The 12,110-nt window shown below is 46.6% G+C and overlaps 1 protein-coding gene across 1 annotated transcript in view; it reads left to right on the top strand.

Annotated features, from left to right (window-relative positions):
- adamts3 (ADAM metallopeptidase with thrombospondin type 1 motif, 3) overlaps positions 1-12,110 on the top strand; it is a gene marked incomplete at its 5' end in the record, with an annotated part of 143,769 nt that overhangs the window by 11,293 nt on the left and 120,366 nt on the right. Inside the window, 4 exons of the mRNA XM_055911966.1 lie at positions 3,454-3,610; positions 7,617-7,722; positions 8,977-9,120; positions 11,749-11,881. Coding sequence (XP_055767941.1) covers positions 3,454-3,610; positions 7,617-7,722; positions 8,977-9,120; positions 11,749-11,881 — 540 coding nt within the window. The remainder of the gene's footprint in view (positions 1-3,453; positions 3,611-7,616; positions 7,723-8,976; positions 9,121-11,748; positions 11,882-12,110) is intronic.

Here is a 12,110-nt window from a genome sequence, read left to right as displayed (position 1 = left end):
CAGTGAAACGGCGCCCCTCTGTCTCAGTATATGTAGGCCAACTATCTGATGCTGTCTGGTCAGTGAAACGGCGCCCCTCTGTCTCAGTATATGTAGGCCATCTATCTGATGCTGTCTGGTCAGTGAAACAGTGGCCCTCTGTCTCAGTATATGTAGGCCAACTATCTGATGCTGTCTGGTCAGTGAAACGGCGCCCCTCTGTCTCAGTATATGTAGGCCAACTATCTGATGCTGTCTGGTCAGTGAAACGGCGCCCCTCTGTCTCAGTATATGTAGGCCAACTATCTGATGCTGTCTGGTCAGTGAAACGGCGCCCCTCTGTCTCAGTATATGTAGGCCAACTATCTGATGCTGTCTGGTCAGTGAAACGGCGCCCCTCTGTCTCAGTATATGTAGGCCAACTATCTGATGCTGTCTGGTCAGTGAAACGGCGCCCCTCTGTCTCAGTATATGTAGGCCAACTATCTGATGCTGTCTGGTCAGTGAAACAGTGGCCCTCTGTCTCAGTATATGTAGGCCAACTATCTGATGCTGTCTGGTCAGTGAAACGGCGCCCCTCTGTCTCAGTATATGTAGGCCATCTATCTGATGCTGTCTGGTCAGTGAAACGGCGCCCCTCTGTCTCAGTATATGTAGGCCATCTATCTGATGCTGTCTGGTCAGTGAAACGGCGCCCCTCTGTCTCAGTATATGTAGGCCAACTATCTGATGCTGTCTGGTCAGTGAAACGGCGCCCCTCTGTCTCAGTATGTGTAGGCCAACTATCTGATGCTGTCTGGTCAGTGAAACAGCGCCCCTCTGTCTCAGTATATGTAGGCCAACTATCTGATGCTGTCTGGTCAGTGAAACGGCGCCCCTCTGTCTCAGTATATGTAGGCCAACTATCTGATGCTGTCTGGTCAGTGAAACGGCGCCCCTCTGTCTCAGTATGTGTAGGCCAACAATCTGATGCTGTCTGGTCAGTGAAACGGCGCCCCTCTGTCTCAGTATATGTAGGCCAACTATCTGATGCTGTCTGGTCAGTGAAACGGCGCCCCTCTGTCTCAGTATATGTAGGCCAACTATCTGATGCTGTCTGGTCAGTGAAACGGCGCCCCTCTGTCTCAGTATATGTAGGCCAACTATCTGATGCTGTCTGGTCAGTGAAACGGCGCCCCTCTGTCTCAGTATATGTAGGCCAACTATCTGATGCTGTCTGGTCAGTGAAACGGCGCCCCTCTGTCTCAGTATATGTAGGCCAACTATCTGATGCTGTCTGGTCAGTGAAACGGCGCCCCTCTGTCTCAGTATATGTAGGCCAACTATCTGATGCTGTCTGGTCAGTGAAACGGCGCCCCTCTGTCTCAGTATATGTAGGCCAACTATCTGATGCTGTCTGGTCAGTGAAACGGCGCCCCTCTGTCTCAGTATATGTAGGCCAACTATCTGATGCTGTCTGGTCAGTGAAACGGCGCCCCTCTGTCTCAGTATGTGTAGGCCATCGATCTGATGCTGTCTCAGTATGTGTAGGCCAACTATCTGATGCTGTCTCAGTATGTGTAGGCCATCTATCTGATGCTGTCTCTGTATGTGTAGGCCAACTATCTGATGCTGTCTCTGTATGTGTAGGCCAACTATCTGATGCTGTCTCTGTATGTGTAGGCCAACTATCTGATGCTGTCTCTGTATGTGTAGGCCAACTATCTGATGCTTTCTCTGTATGTGTAGGCCAACTATCTGATGCTGTCTCTGTATATGTAGGCCAACTATCTGATGCTGTCTCTGTATGTGTAGGCCAACTATCTGATGCTGTCTCTGTATGTGTAGGCCAACTATCTGATGCTGTCTCAGTATATGTAGGCCAACTATCTGATGCTGTCTCTGTATGTGTAGGCCAACTATCTGATGCTGTCTCTGTATGTGTAGGCCAACTATCTGATGCTGTCTCAGTATATGTAGGCCAACTATCTGATGCTGTCTCTGTATATGTAGGCCAACTATCTGATGCTGTCTCTGTATATGTAGGCCAACTATCTGATGCTGTCTCAGTATATGTAGGCCAACTATCTGATGCTGTCTCTGTATGTGTAGGCCAACTATCTGATGCTGTCTCTGTATATGTAGGCCAACTATCTGATGCTGTCTCTGTATGTGTAGGCCAACTATCTGATGCTGTCTCTGTATGTGTAGGCCAACTATCTGATGCTGTCTGGTCAGTGAAACGGCGCCCCTCTGTCTCAGTATATGTAGGCCATCTATCTGATGCTGTCTCAGTATATGTAGGCCAACTATCTGATGCTGTCTCAGTATATGTAGGCCAACTATCTGATGCTGTCTCAGTATATGTAGGCCAACTATCTGATGCTGTCTGGTCAGTGAAACAGTGGCCCTCTGTCTCAGTATATGTAGGCCAACTATCTGATGCTGTCTGGTCAGTGAAACGGCGCCCCTCTGTCTCAGTATGTATAGGCCAACTATCTGATGCTGTCTCAGTATATGTAGGCCAACTATCTGATGCTGTCTGGTCAAAAAGAGTATGACATTGTTGCTGCATGTGGCATTGAATACAAGAGAAGCCAGCGAACATTTGGCCTCCCTTGATAACGAATGATAATATTAGTCAATCAGCATTGAGAAACTGAGTGAGTTTAATTTATCAAAATAAAAGTGTCAAGGGAAGCCAGTTTGGATTTGGCTTCACTCCTATCACAAGCCAAACGTAATTTACAAAAAAAACGTAAATTGTTGCATCTCGTTGTGTCATTGACCTCCAATGGCTAGTTAACTAGCTAAAATTGTCTCTTTCCTAAATTACCCATAGATGGAGACAGGGATTTGTGGTTTTACTTAATTCTCTGTACTGGCCAATGATTATAATGACGATTCTGATCCAACCATAAATTCATGCATTGTGCCCCTGGTCTGAGAGGGTGGAAGTTCAAAATGTAGCTAGATGTAATAGGCTAATGTTAACTAGCTGGCCTGGGGCATCGTTGCCCCAAGGAAGTTAGCCTAGCGAGCAAGCATTTTAGTCAGGTAGTCTAGGACAACAAAAACTAAAAGTGTGTACTGTATGACAGAGGAAAGAGAGGGGGGCGGTATTTCTGGGTGAGTCAATATGCTTTGTGGACTTGCTATCCGGTTTTGTGATGAACCAAAGGTGTGGTTTAATTTATTCTGCCACTTATTGTCTCTGCCTTTAGGCCTATATATCACGGTGTTAAGGCATATAAACTAACAGGTTATAGAGATTATCCGATTAGATTAATATTATATTAAACACAATTATCACAACACATATGATGTAATATGGCTTTTTTGGGGGGGGGGGGGGGTTTGGCTTCCCCAGTGATTTTACCCACGCACCACTACTGGTTACAGCATGTGTTTGTGAATCTTGAGGGAATTGAACCCATGACCTTGGTGTTAATGGCACCATGCCATCAGGTTCTAACAGTTTGTCTGTCCTGACAGTCCATCAGCCTGATAGAACGAGGGAACCCGTCCAGGAGTCTGGAGAACGTGTGTCGCTGGGCGTTCGTTCAGCAGAAGGCAGACCATAACCACTCTGAGCACCATGATCACGCCATCTTCCTGACCAGACAGGGCTTTGGACCCACAGGCATGCAGGGTAAGACCACGACCCCTGATCCCTAACTCTGACCCTAAACCGTACCTCTAGCCCAATGGAATGTAGGTCCAGGATTAGCCCATGTGTACTGCTTCCTCCTCCTGTCAGTCTCACTGACTTCATTCCCTACCGGGCCTGCAGTCTTCTGAAAACGTTAGGTCACATAATGTAGTGTTTGAAGAAGACCTAATGTTACTCTTAGTACTATTTGTTGAAGCAGCCAGTTGTACTATTGGTTGTTGAAGCAGCCAGGTGTACTAGTTGATGATGAAGCAGCCAGTTGTACTATTTGATGTTGAAGCAGCCAGTTGTGCTATTTGATGTTGAAGCAGCCAGGTGTACTAGTTGATGTTGAAGCAGCCAGTTGTACTATTTGATGTTGAAGCAGCCAGGTGTACTATTTGATGTTGAAGCAGCCAGTTGTACTAGTTGATGTTGAAGCAGCCAGGTGTACTATTTGATGTTGAAGCAGCCAGGTGTACTATTTGATGTTGAAGCAGCCAGTTGGGCTATTTGATGTTGAAGCAGCCAGTTGTACTAGTTGATGTTGAAGCAGCCAGGTGTACTAGTTGATGTTGAAGCAGCCAGTTGGGCTATTGGATGTTGAAGCAGCCAGTTGGGCTATTGGATGTTGAAGCAGCCAGTTGTACTATTGGATGTTGAAGCAGCCAGTTGTACTATTGGATGTTGAAGCAGCCAGTTGTACTATTTGATGTTGAAGCAGCCAGTTGTACTAGTTGATGTTGAAGCAGCCAGTTGTACTATTTGATGTTGAAGCAGCCAGTTGTACTAGTTGATGTTGAAGCAGCCAGTTGCAGTATTTTAATTTAGCCATGCTGGATTTATCTGTTATACCAGAGTTGTTCTGAAGAAGAACAGTCTGTATCTTCTACCAACATTTATAGTTTCAGGCTCTCATTTTTCATACTAAGTTATAAATTTATTTTGTATTTATTTGTTTGCACCAAAGATTATAACAGAACATGACCAAGATGTTCAAACGTTCATAGATGACCAGCAGGGTCAGATTATAATAATCACAGTGGTTGTAGAGGGTGCAACAGGTCAGCACCTCAGGAGTAAATGTCAGTTGGCTTTTCATAGCCGATCATTCAGAGTTAGACAGCAGTTGTGGTAGAGAGAGAGTCCAAAACAGCAGGTCTGGGACAAGTAGCACGTCAGGGTTCCATAGCCGCAGGCAGAACAGTTGAAACTGGACCAGCAGCAAGGCCAGGTGGACTGGGGACAGCAAGGAGTCGTCATGCCAGGTAGTCCTGAGGTATGGTCCTAGGGCTCAGGTCGAGAGAGAGAGAGAGAGAGAGAGAGAGAGAGAGAGAGAGAGAGAGAGAGAGAGAGAGAGAGAGAGAGAGAGAGAGAGAGAGAGAGAGAGAGAGAGAGAGAGAGAGAGAGAGAGAGAGAGAGAGAGAGAGAGAGAGAGAGAGAGAGAGAGAGAGAGAGAGAGAGAGAGAGAGAGAGAGAGAGAGAGAGAGAGAGAGAGAGAGAGAGAGAGAGAGAGAGAGAGAGAGAGAGAGAGAGAGAGAGAGAGAGAGAGAGAGAGAGAGAGAGAGAGAGAGAGAGAGAGAGAGAGAGAGAGAGAGAGAGAGAGAGAGAGAGAGAGAGAGAGCACAGGGACACACAGGGACACACAGGGACACACAGGGACGGACAGGGACACACAGGGACGGACAGGGACACACAGGGACGGACACGGACACACAGGGACGGACACGGACACACAGGGACGGACACGGACACACAGGGACGGACACGGACACACAGGGACGGACACGGACACACAGGGACGGACACGGACACACAGGGACGGACACGGACACACAGGGACGGACACACACACACACACACACACACACGGACACACACACACGGACACACACACACGGACACACGGACACACGGGACACACACACACACACGGACACACGGGACACACACACACACACGGACACACGGGACACACACACACACACGGACACACGGGACACACACACACACGGGACACACACACACACGGGACACACGGGACACACACGGACACACGGGACACACACGGACACACGGACACACGGGACACACACGGACACACGGACACACGGGACACACACGGACACACGGACACACGGACACACGGGACACACGGGACACACACGGACACACGGACACACGGGACACACACGGACACACGGGACACACACGGACACACGGGACACACACGGACACACGGGACACACACGGACACACACGGACACACACGGACACACACGGACACACACGGACACACGGACACACACGGACACACGGACACACAGGGACACACACGGACACACAGGGACACACACGGACACACGGACACACACGGACACACGGGACACACGGGACACACGGGACACACGGGACACACACACACACGGACACACGGGACACACACACACACGGACACACGGGACACACACACACACGGACACACGGGACACACACACACACGGACACACGGGACACACACACACACGGGACACACAGGGACACACACGGACACACGGGACACACAGGGACACACACGGACACACGGACACACAGGGACACACACGGACACACGGACACACACGACACACGGACACACGGGACACACGCACACACGGACACACGGGACACACGGACACACGGACACACGGACACACGGGACACACGGACACACGGGACACACACACACACGGACACACGGGACACACACACACACGGACACACGGGACACACACACACACGGACACACGGGACACACACACACACGGACACACGGACACACGGGACACACACGGACACACGGACACACGGACACACGGGACACACACGGACACACGGACACACGGGACACACACGGACACACGGACACACACGGACACACGGGACACACACGGACACACGGACACACGGGACACACACGGACACACGGACACACGGGACACACACGGACACACGGACACACGGGACACACACGGACACACGGGACACACACGGACACACGGACACACGGGACACACACGGACACACGGACACACGGGACACACACGGACACACGGACACACGGACACACGGGACACACACGGACACACGGGACACACGGGACACACGGACACACGGGACACACGGGACACACGGACACACGGGACACACGGGACACACGGACACACGGGACACACACACACACGGACACACGGGACACACACACACACGGACACACGGGACACACACACACACGGACACACGGGACACACACACACACGGACACACGGGACACACACACACACGGACACACGGGACACTGGATAAGACAGGAGAAGTACTCCAGATATAACAGACTGACCCTAGCCCCCCGACACATAAACTACTGCAGCATAAATACTGGAGGCTGTTTTATTCTGTGTTTCAGCATTCAACCCACATAATGCGTAGTGCATTCATTGCTTTATTTTATTTTTTTATGGGATTATTTTTTAATAATGAAACTGAAGCGACCTCAACAACCACTATTCACACTACTACGCACCATTCTCTCTAGCTCCCTGTTACTCTCCTCTCTCTTTCAGCATATCTACCTCACTGTAGAATGATTTCTCTCCTCTCTCTTCCTACCTCACTGTAGAATGATTTCTCTCCTCTCTCTTTCCCCATATCTACCTCACTGTAGAATGATTTCTCTCCTCTCTCTTTCCCCATATCTACCTCACTGTAGAATGATTTCTCTCCTCTCGTCCTACCTCACTGTAGAATGATTTCTCTCCTCTCTCTTTCCCCATATCTACCTCACTGTAGAATGATTTCTCTCCTCTCTCTTTCCCCATATCTACCTCACTGTAGAATGATTTCTCTCCTCTCTCTTTCCCCATATCTACCTCACTGTAGAATGATTTCTCTCCTCTCTCTTCCTACCTCACTGTAGAATGATTTCTCTCCTCCTCCCTCACTGTGGAATGATTTCTCTCCTCTCCAGGCTACGCCCCCGTAACAGGCATGTGCCACACAGTCCGGAGCTGCACGCTGAACCATGAGGATGGATTCTCCTCTGCCTTCGTTGTCGCCCACGAGACCGGACATGTGTAAATTCTGATTATCTGTGTGTGTGTGTATGTGTTTACACGGGGGCGGTTCAAGGTTCCATAGTGTGGGAATAGAGTGTTTCCCATATTCTATTCAGTGGTTCTGTGTTCAGTTGGCTCCTCTGTGATCTGACGTTAGCATCAACCACCTTTCAGAGACAGGTCCATCTACAGCCTCTCCTCCTTATGATATTACATCATGTCCTGCCTCCTCCCGAATTGCGTCAATCTGACATAACATCCATATAGTGGCAGGACATAGGGGCAGGCCATAGAGTGGGGCCATAGAGCGGCAGGCCATAGAGCGGCAGGCCATAGAGCGGCAGGCCATAGAGCGGCAGGCCATAGGGACCCCAGAGGAGCTGGAGAGGTAGTGGGGAGCTGGAGAGGTAGTCCGGAACCCAGGGAAGAGGCAGTGGGGAACCCAGACGAGAGGTAGTGCGGAACCCAGACGAGAGGTAGTGCGGAACCCAGACGAGAGGTAGTGGGGAACCCAGACGAGAGGTAGTGGGGAACCCAGACGAGAGGGTAGTGGGGAACCCAGACGAGAGGGTAGTGGGGAACCCAGACGAGAGGGTAGTGGGGAACCCAGACGAGAGGGTAGTGGGGAACCCAGACGAGAGGTAGTGGGGAACCCAGACGAGAGGGTAGTGGGGAACCCAGACGAGAGGGTAGTGGGGAACCCAGAAGAGAGGGTAGTGGGGAACCCAGACGAGAGGGTAGTGGGGAACCCAGACGAGAGGGTAGTGGGGAACCCAGACGAGAGGGTAGTGGGGAGCTGGAGAGGAGAGGGTAGTGGGGAGCTGGAGAGGAGAGGGTAGTGGGGAGCTGGAGAGGAGAGGGTAGTGGGGAGCTGGAGAGGAGAGGGTAGTGGGGAGCTGGAGAGGAGAGGGTAGTGGGGAGCTGGAGAGGAGAGGGTAGTGGGGAGCTGGAGAGGAGAGGGTAGTGGGGAGCTGGAGAGGAGAGGGTAGTGGGGAGCTGGAGAGGAGAGGGTAGTGGGGAGCTGGAGAGGGTAGTGGGGAGCTGGAGAGGAGAGGGTAGTGGGGAGCTGGAGAGGAGAGGGTAGTGGGGAGCTGGAGAGGAGAGGGTAGTGGGGAGCTGGAGAGGTAACAAGTCAAATTAAATCTTATTAGGACTCAACGTCCCTAACTCGTACTCTCCTCTCCTCTCCTCTCCTCTCCTCTCCTCTCCTCTCCTCTCCTCTCCTCTCCTCTCCTCTCCTCTCCTCTCCTCTCCTCTCTCGTGTGTGTAAAGGCTGGGTATGGAGCATGATGGTCAGGGGAATCGTTGTGGAGACGAGACAGCCATGGGGAGTGTGATGGCTCCACTGGTTCAAGCTGCCTTCCACCGATACCACTGGTCCATGTGTAGTGGACAGGAGCTCAAGAGATATATACAGTATGTTACCCTCTATTAACCTACTTTTACTAGTATTGTTACTTTACTATTACGTTCCATTTACTTTACCATTACTAATACTATCACTAATACGTGTACTATTACTAGTATAATTACCATGACTGTTACTTTACTGTTACTAAAGCTAATGCTATTAATAGTACTTTACTGGTACTAAAATGAATACTATTAATAGTTATTTACTGGTACTAAAACAAATACTATGACTTTTAATTTACTGTTACTAAAACAAATACTATGACTTTTAATTTACTGTTACTAAAACGAATGCTATTACTAGTACTGTCGTGTCTTTGGCTATGCCAGATGAATTGCTATGACATGCTATTCTATAAAATAATTTCTTCGTAATTAATGATTGAACTAATCATGTAAATATAATTAACTAGAGAGGGACGCCACAAAATAATATTTATAGAGCTGTTATCTTCCGAATAAACTCTTAAAGATTTAGTAATATTTTACATCCATAGCAGTCACATTAATCGTCACCTTATTTCAGTCTCATCTGAAAGTGGTAAATCCTTAGTTATCTGCAAGAATCCTGGCTAACAAGTTGAATCAGCAATACAAAATTGGGTTTAATTATTTATTTACCAGATACCTAACTAATCACACAGAATCACACATAAACAATTAAATCATAACTTGATTACAAAGTGCCGTCATAAAGAAAAACGTCCCTAGCGGGCAGAATAGATATGACAGCTTGTTACACAAAGAAAAGGCCGGGATTTTAGTGAAAGAGCGGGAGACTGGAACAGAGGCGAGCTGTGCTATCGTAAATACAGTATCTTATGCATTCTAAATTACCGCCCATTTGAAAAAGGAAAATGCAATAAATATTTACTCTGAGCTGCGCTTCAGTAGGTTGGTGGTAGATGGACTGTGTCGCCAACCCGAGTCCTCTGTCCTTTGAAGAATGTCTCTGGTAGTCACTGGATACGTTGGAGTAACGTTGTGTGTAGTAGACGGGATACTCTGACTGTCCTTCCTAACCTGCGTTTGTAGCAGCTGTTGCTAACTCAACTGCTAGGAGGTATCACTTCTGTAGTGAATACGAGTTCAAAGTTCATACCATTTACAACCAAAGTCCATGCTGATGTTGGCTTAGTTCTGTAGTTATTATCTGAACCATTCTGACATCGGATCGTCATCCTAAATGTACCCGGAACAGGAAGTTATATTTTTGTCAATGGCTTTTATAGTGGATGGAGAGGGGTGTGTCTGAAAAGTTTGTAACCCATGTCTCTTCACAGGGACGGGCCACTGGTTGAGCAGAGCCCTAAACTTATGAAAACCCAAATCTCTCATTTGGAAGCTATAATTACATTTCATCTCTTCACAAATAATGTCATATTCAAACATTTGAATTAAACAACAATTCCATGTGAATCCGATACCTCTGACGTTTAGACTTTCCACAGTAGAGTTTGTCATTCTATCATTGATGAGAATGTGTCAGAGGGCAACCGAACTGACATAATATACCTTAAGTACCACCGCATATGTTCAGTTGGTCGGATTACCAGAATATAGTTCATTTCCCCCCAACTTCTGATGTTCCCAGAATCTCTATGTTAACTAATGGGTTTTCTTATGTCACATCAGTTATAGTAGGGAGAGGGGGAAAGAGGTATTTATGACTGTCATAAACCTACCCCCAATACCATTACTGTTACTAAAACTAATAATATTACTGTTACTAAAACTAATACCATTACTGTTACTAAAACTAATAATATTACTGTTACTAAAACTAATACCATTACTGTTACTTTACTAAAACTAATACCATTACTGTTACTAAAACTAATACCATTACTAAAACTAATACCATTACTATTACTGTTACTGTTACTAAAACTAATAATATTACTGTTACTAAAACTAATACCATTACTGTTACTAAAACTAATACCATTACTGTTACTAAAACTAATACCATTACTATTACTTTACTAAAACTAATACCATTACTGTTACTAAAACTAATACCATTACTAAAACTAATAATATTACTGTTACTAAAACTAATACCATTACTGTTACTTTATTAAAACTAATAATATTACTGTTACTAAAACTAATACCATTACTGTTACTAAAACTAATAATATTACTGTTACTAAAACTAATACCATTACTGTTACTAAAACTAATAATATTACTGTTACTAAAACTAATACCATTACTATTACTGTTACTGTTACTAAAACTAATAATATTACTGTTACTAAAACTAATACCATTACTGTTACTAAAACTAATACCATTACTATTACTGTTACTGTTACTAAAACTAATAATATTACTGTTACTAAAACTAATAATATTACTGTTACTAAAACTAATACCATTACTGTTACTAAAACTAATAATATTACTGTTACTAAAACTAATACCATTACTGTTACTTTACTAAAACTAATAATATTACTGTTACTAAAACTAATAATATTACTGTTGCTAAAACTAATAATATTACTGTTACTAAAACTAATACCATTACGGTCCCTCGACGCCCAGCGGTTCTAGTGTTAAACAATAAAAATAAATTTAACAACATTTCTGAAAATGAAATGAAACTCTTCTTTTGTCTCGTAGTTCGTACGACTGTCTCCTGGACGACCCGTTCAAACACGACTGGCCCCAGCTGCCGGAGCTGCCAGGAATCAACTACTCCATGGATGAACAGTGTCGCTTTGACTTCGGAGTCGGATACAAAATCTGCACATCAGTAAGTTTGGTCGCGGACATCGTCTAGTATAGTAGAGAGAGAGACCCTATAGAGCTGTCTGATATTTCAGACTCCCTTCCGCTCAGATATCCCTTTGAAGAGCAGAGAAATATACCCTCTGTGTTGGAGGGAAATACACATGACCAAAAGTATGTGGACACCTGCTTGTCGAACATCTCATTCCAAAATCATGGGCATTAATATGAAGTTGCTGCCATAACAGCATCCA

The sequence above is a fragment of the Salvelinus fontinalis genome, unplaced genomic scaffold (genome assembly GCF_029448725.1).
Source record: "Salvelinus fontinalis isolate EN_2023a unplaced genomic scaffold, ASM2944872v1 scaffold_0117, whole genome shotgun sequence".
NCBI lineage: Eukaryota > Metazoa > Chordata > Actinopteri > Salmoniformes > Salmonidae > Salvelinus > Salvelinus fontinalis.
Note: the sequence above shows the minus strand (reverse complement) of the source record. Positions and strands in the feature narration are given on the sequence as shown.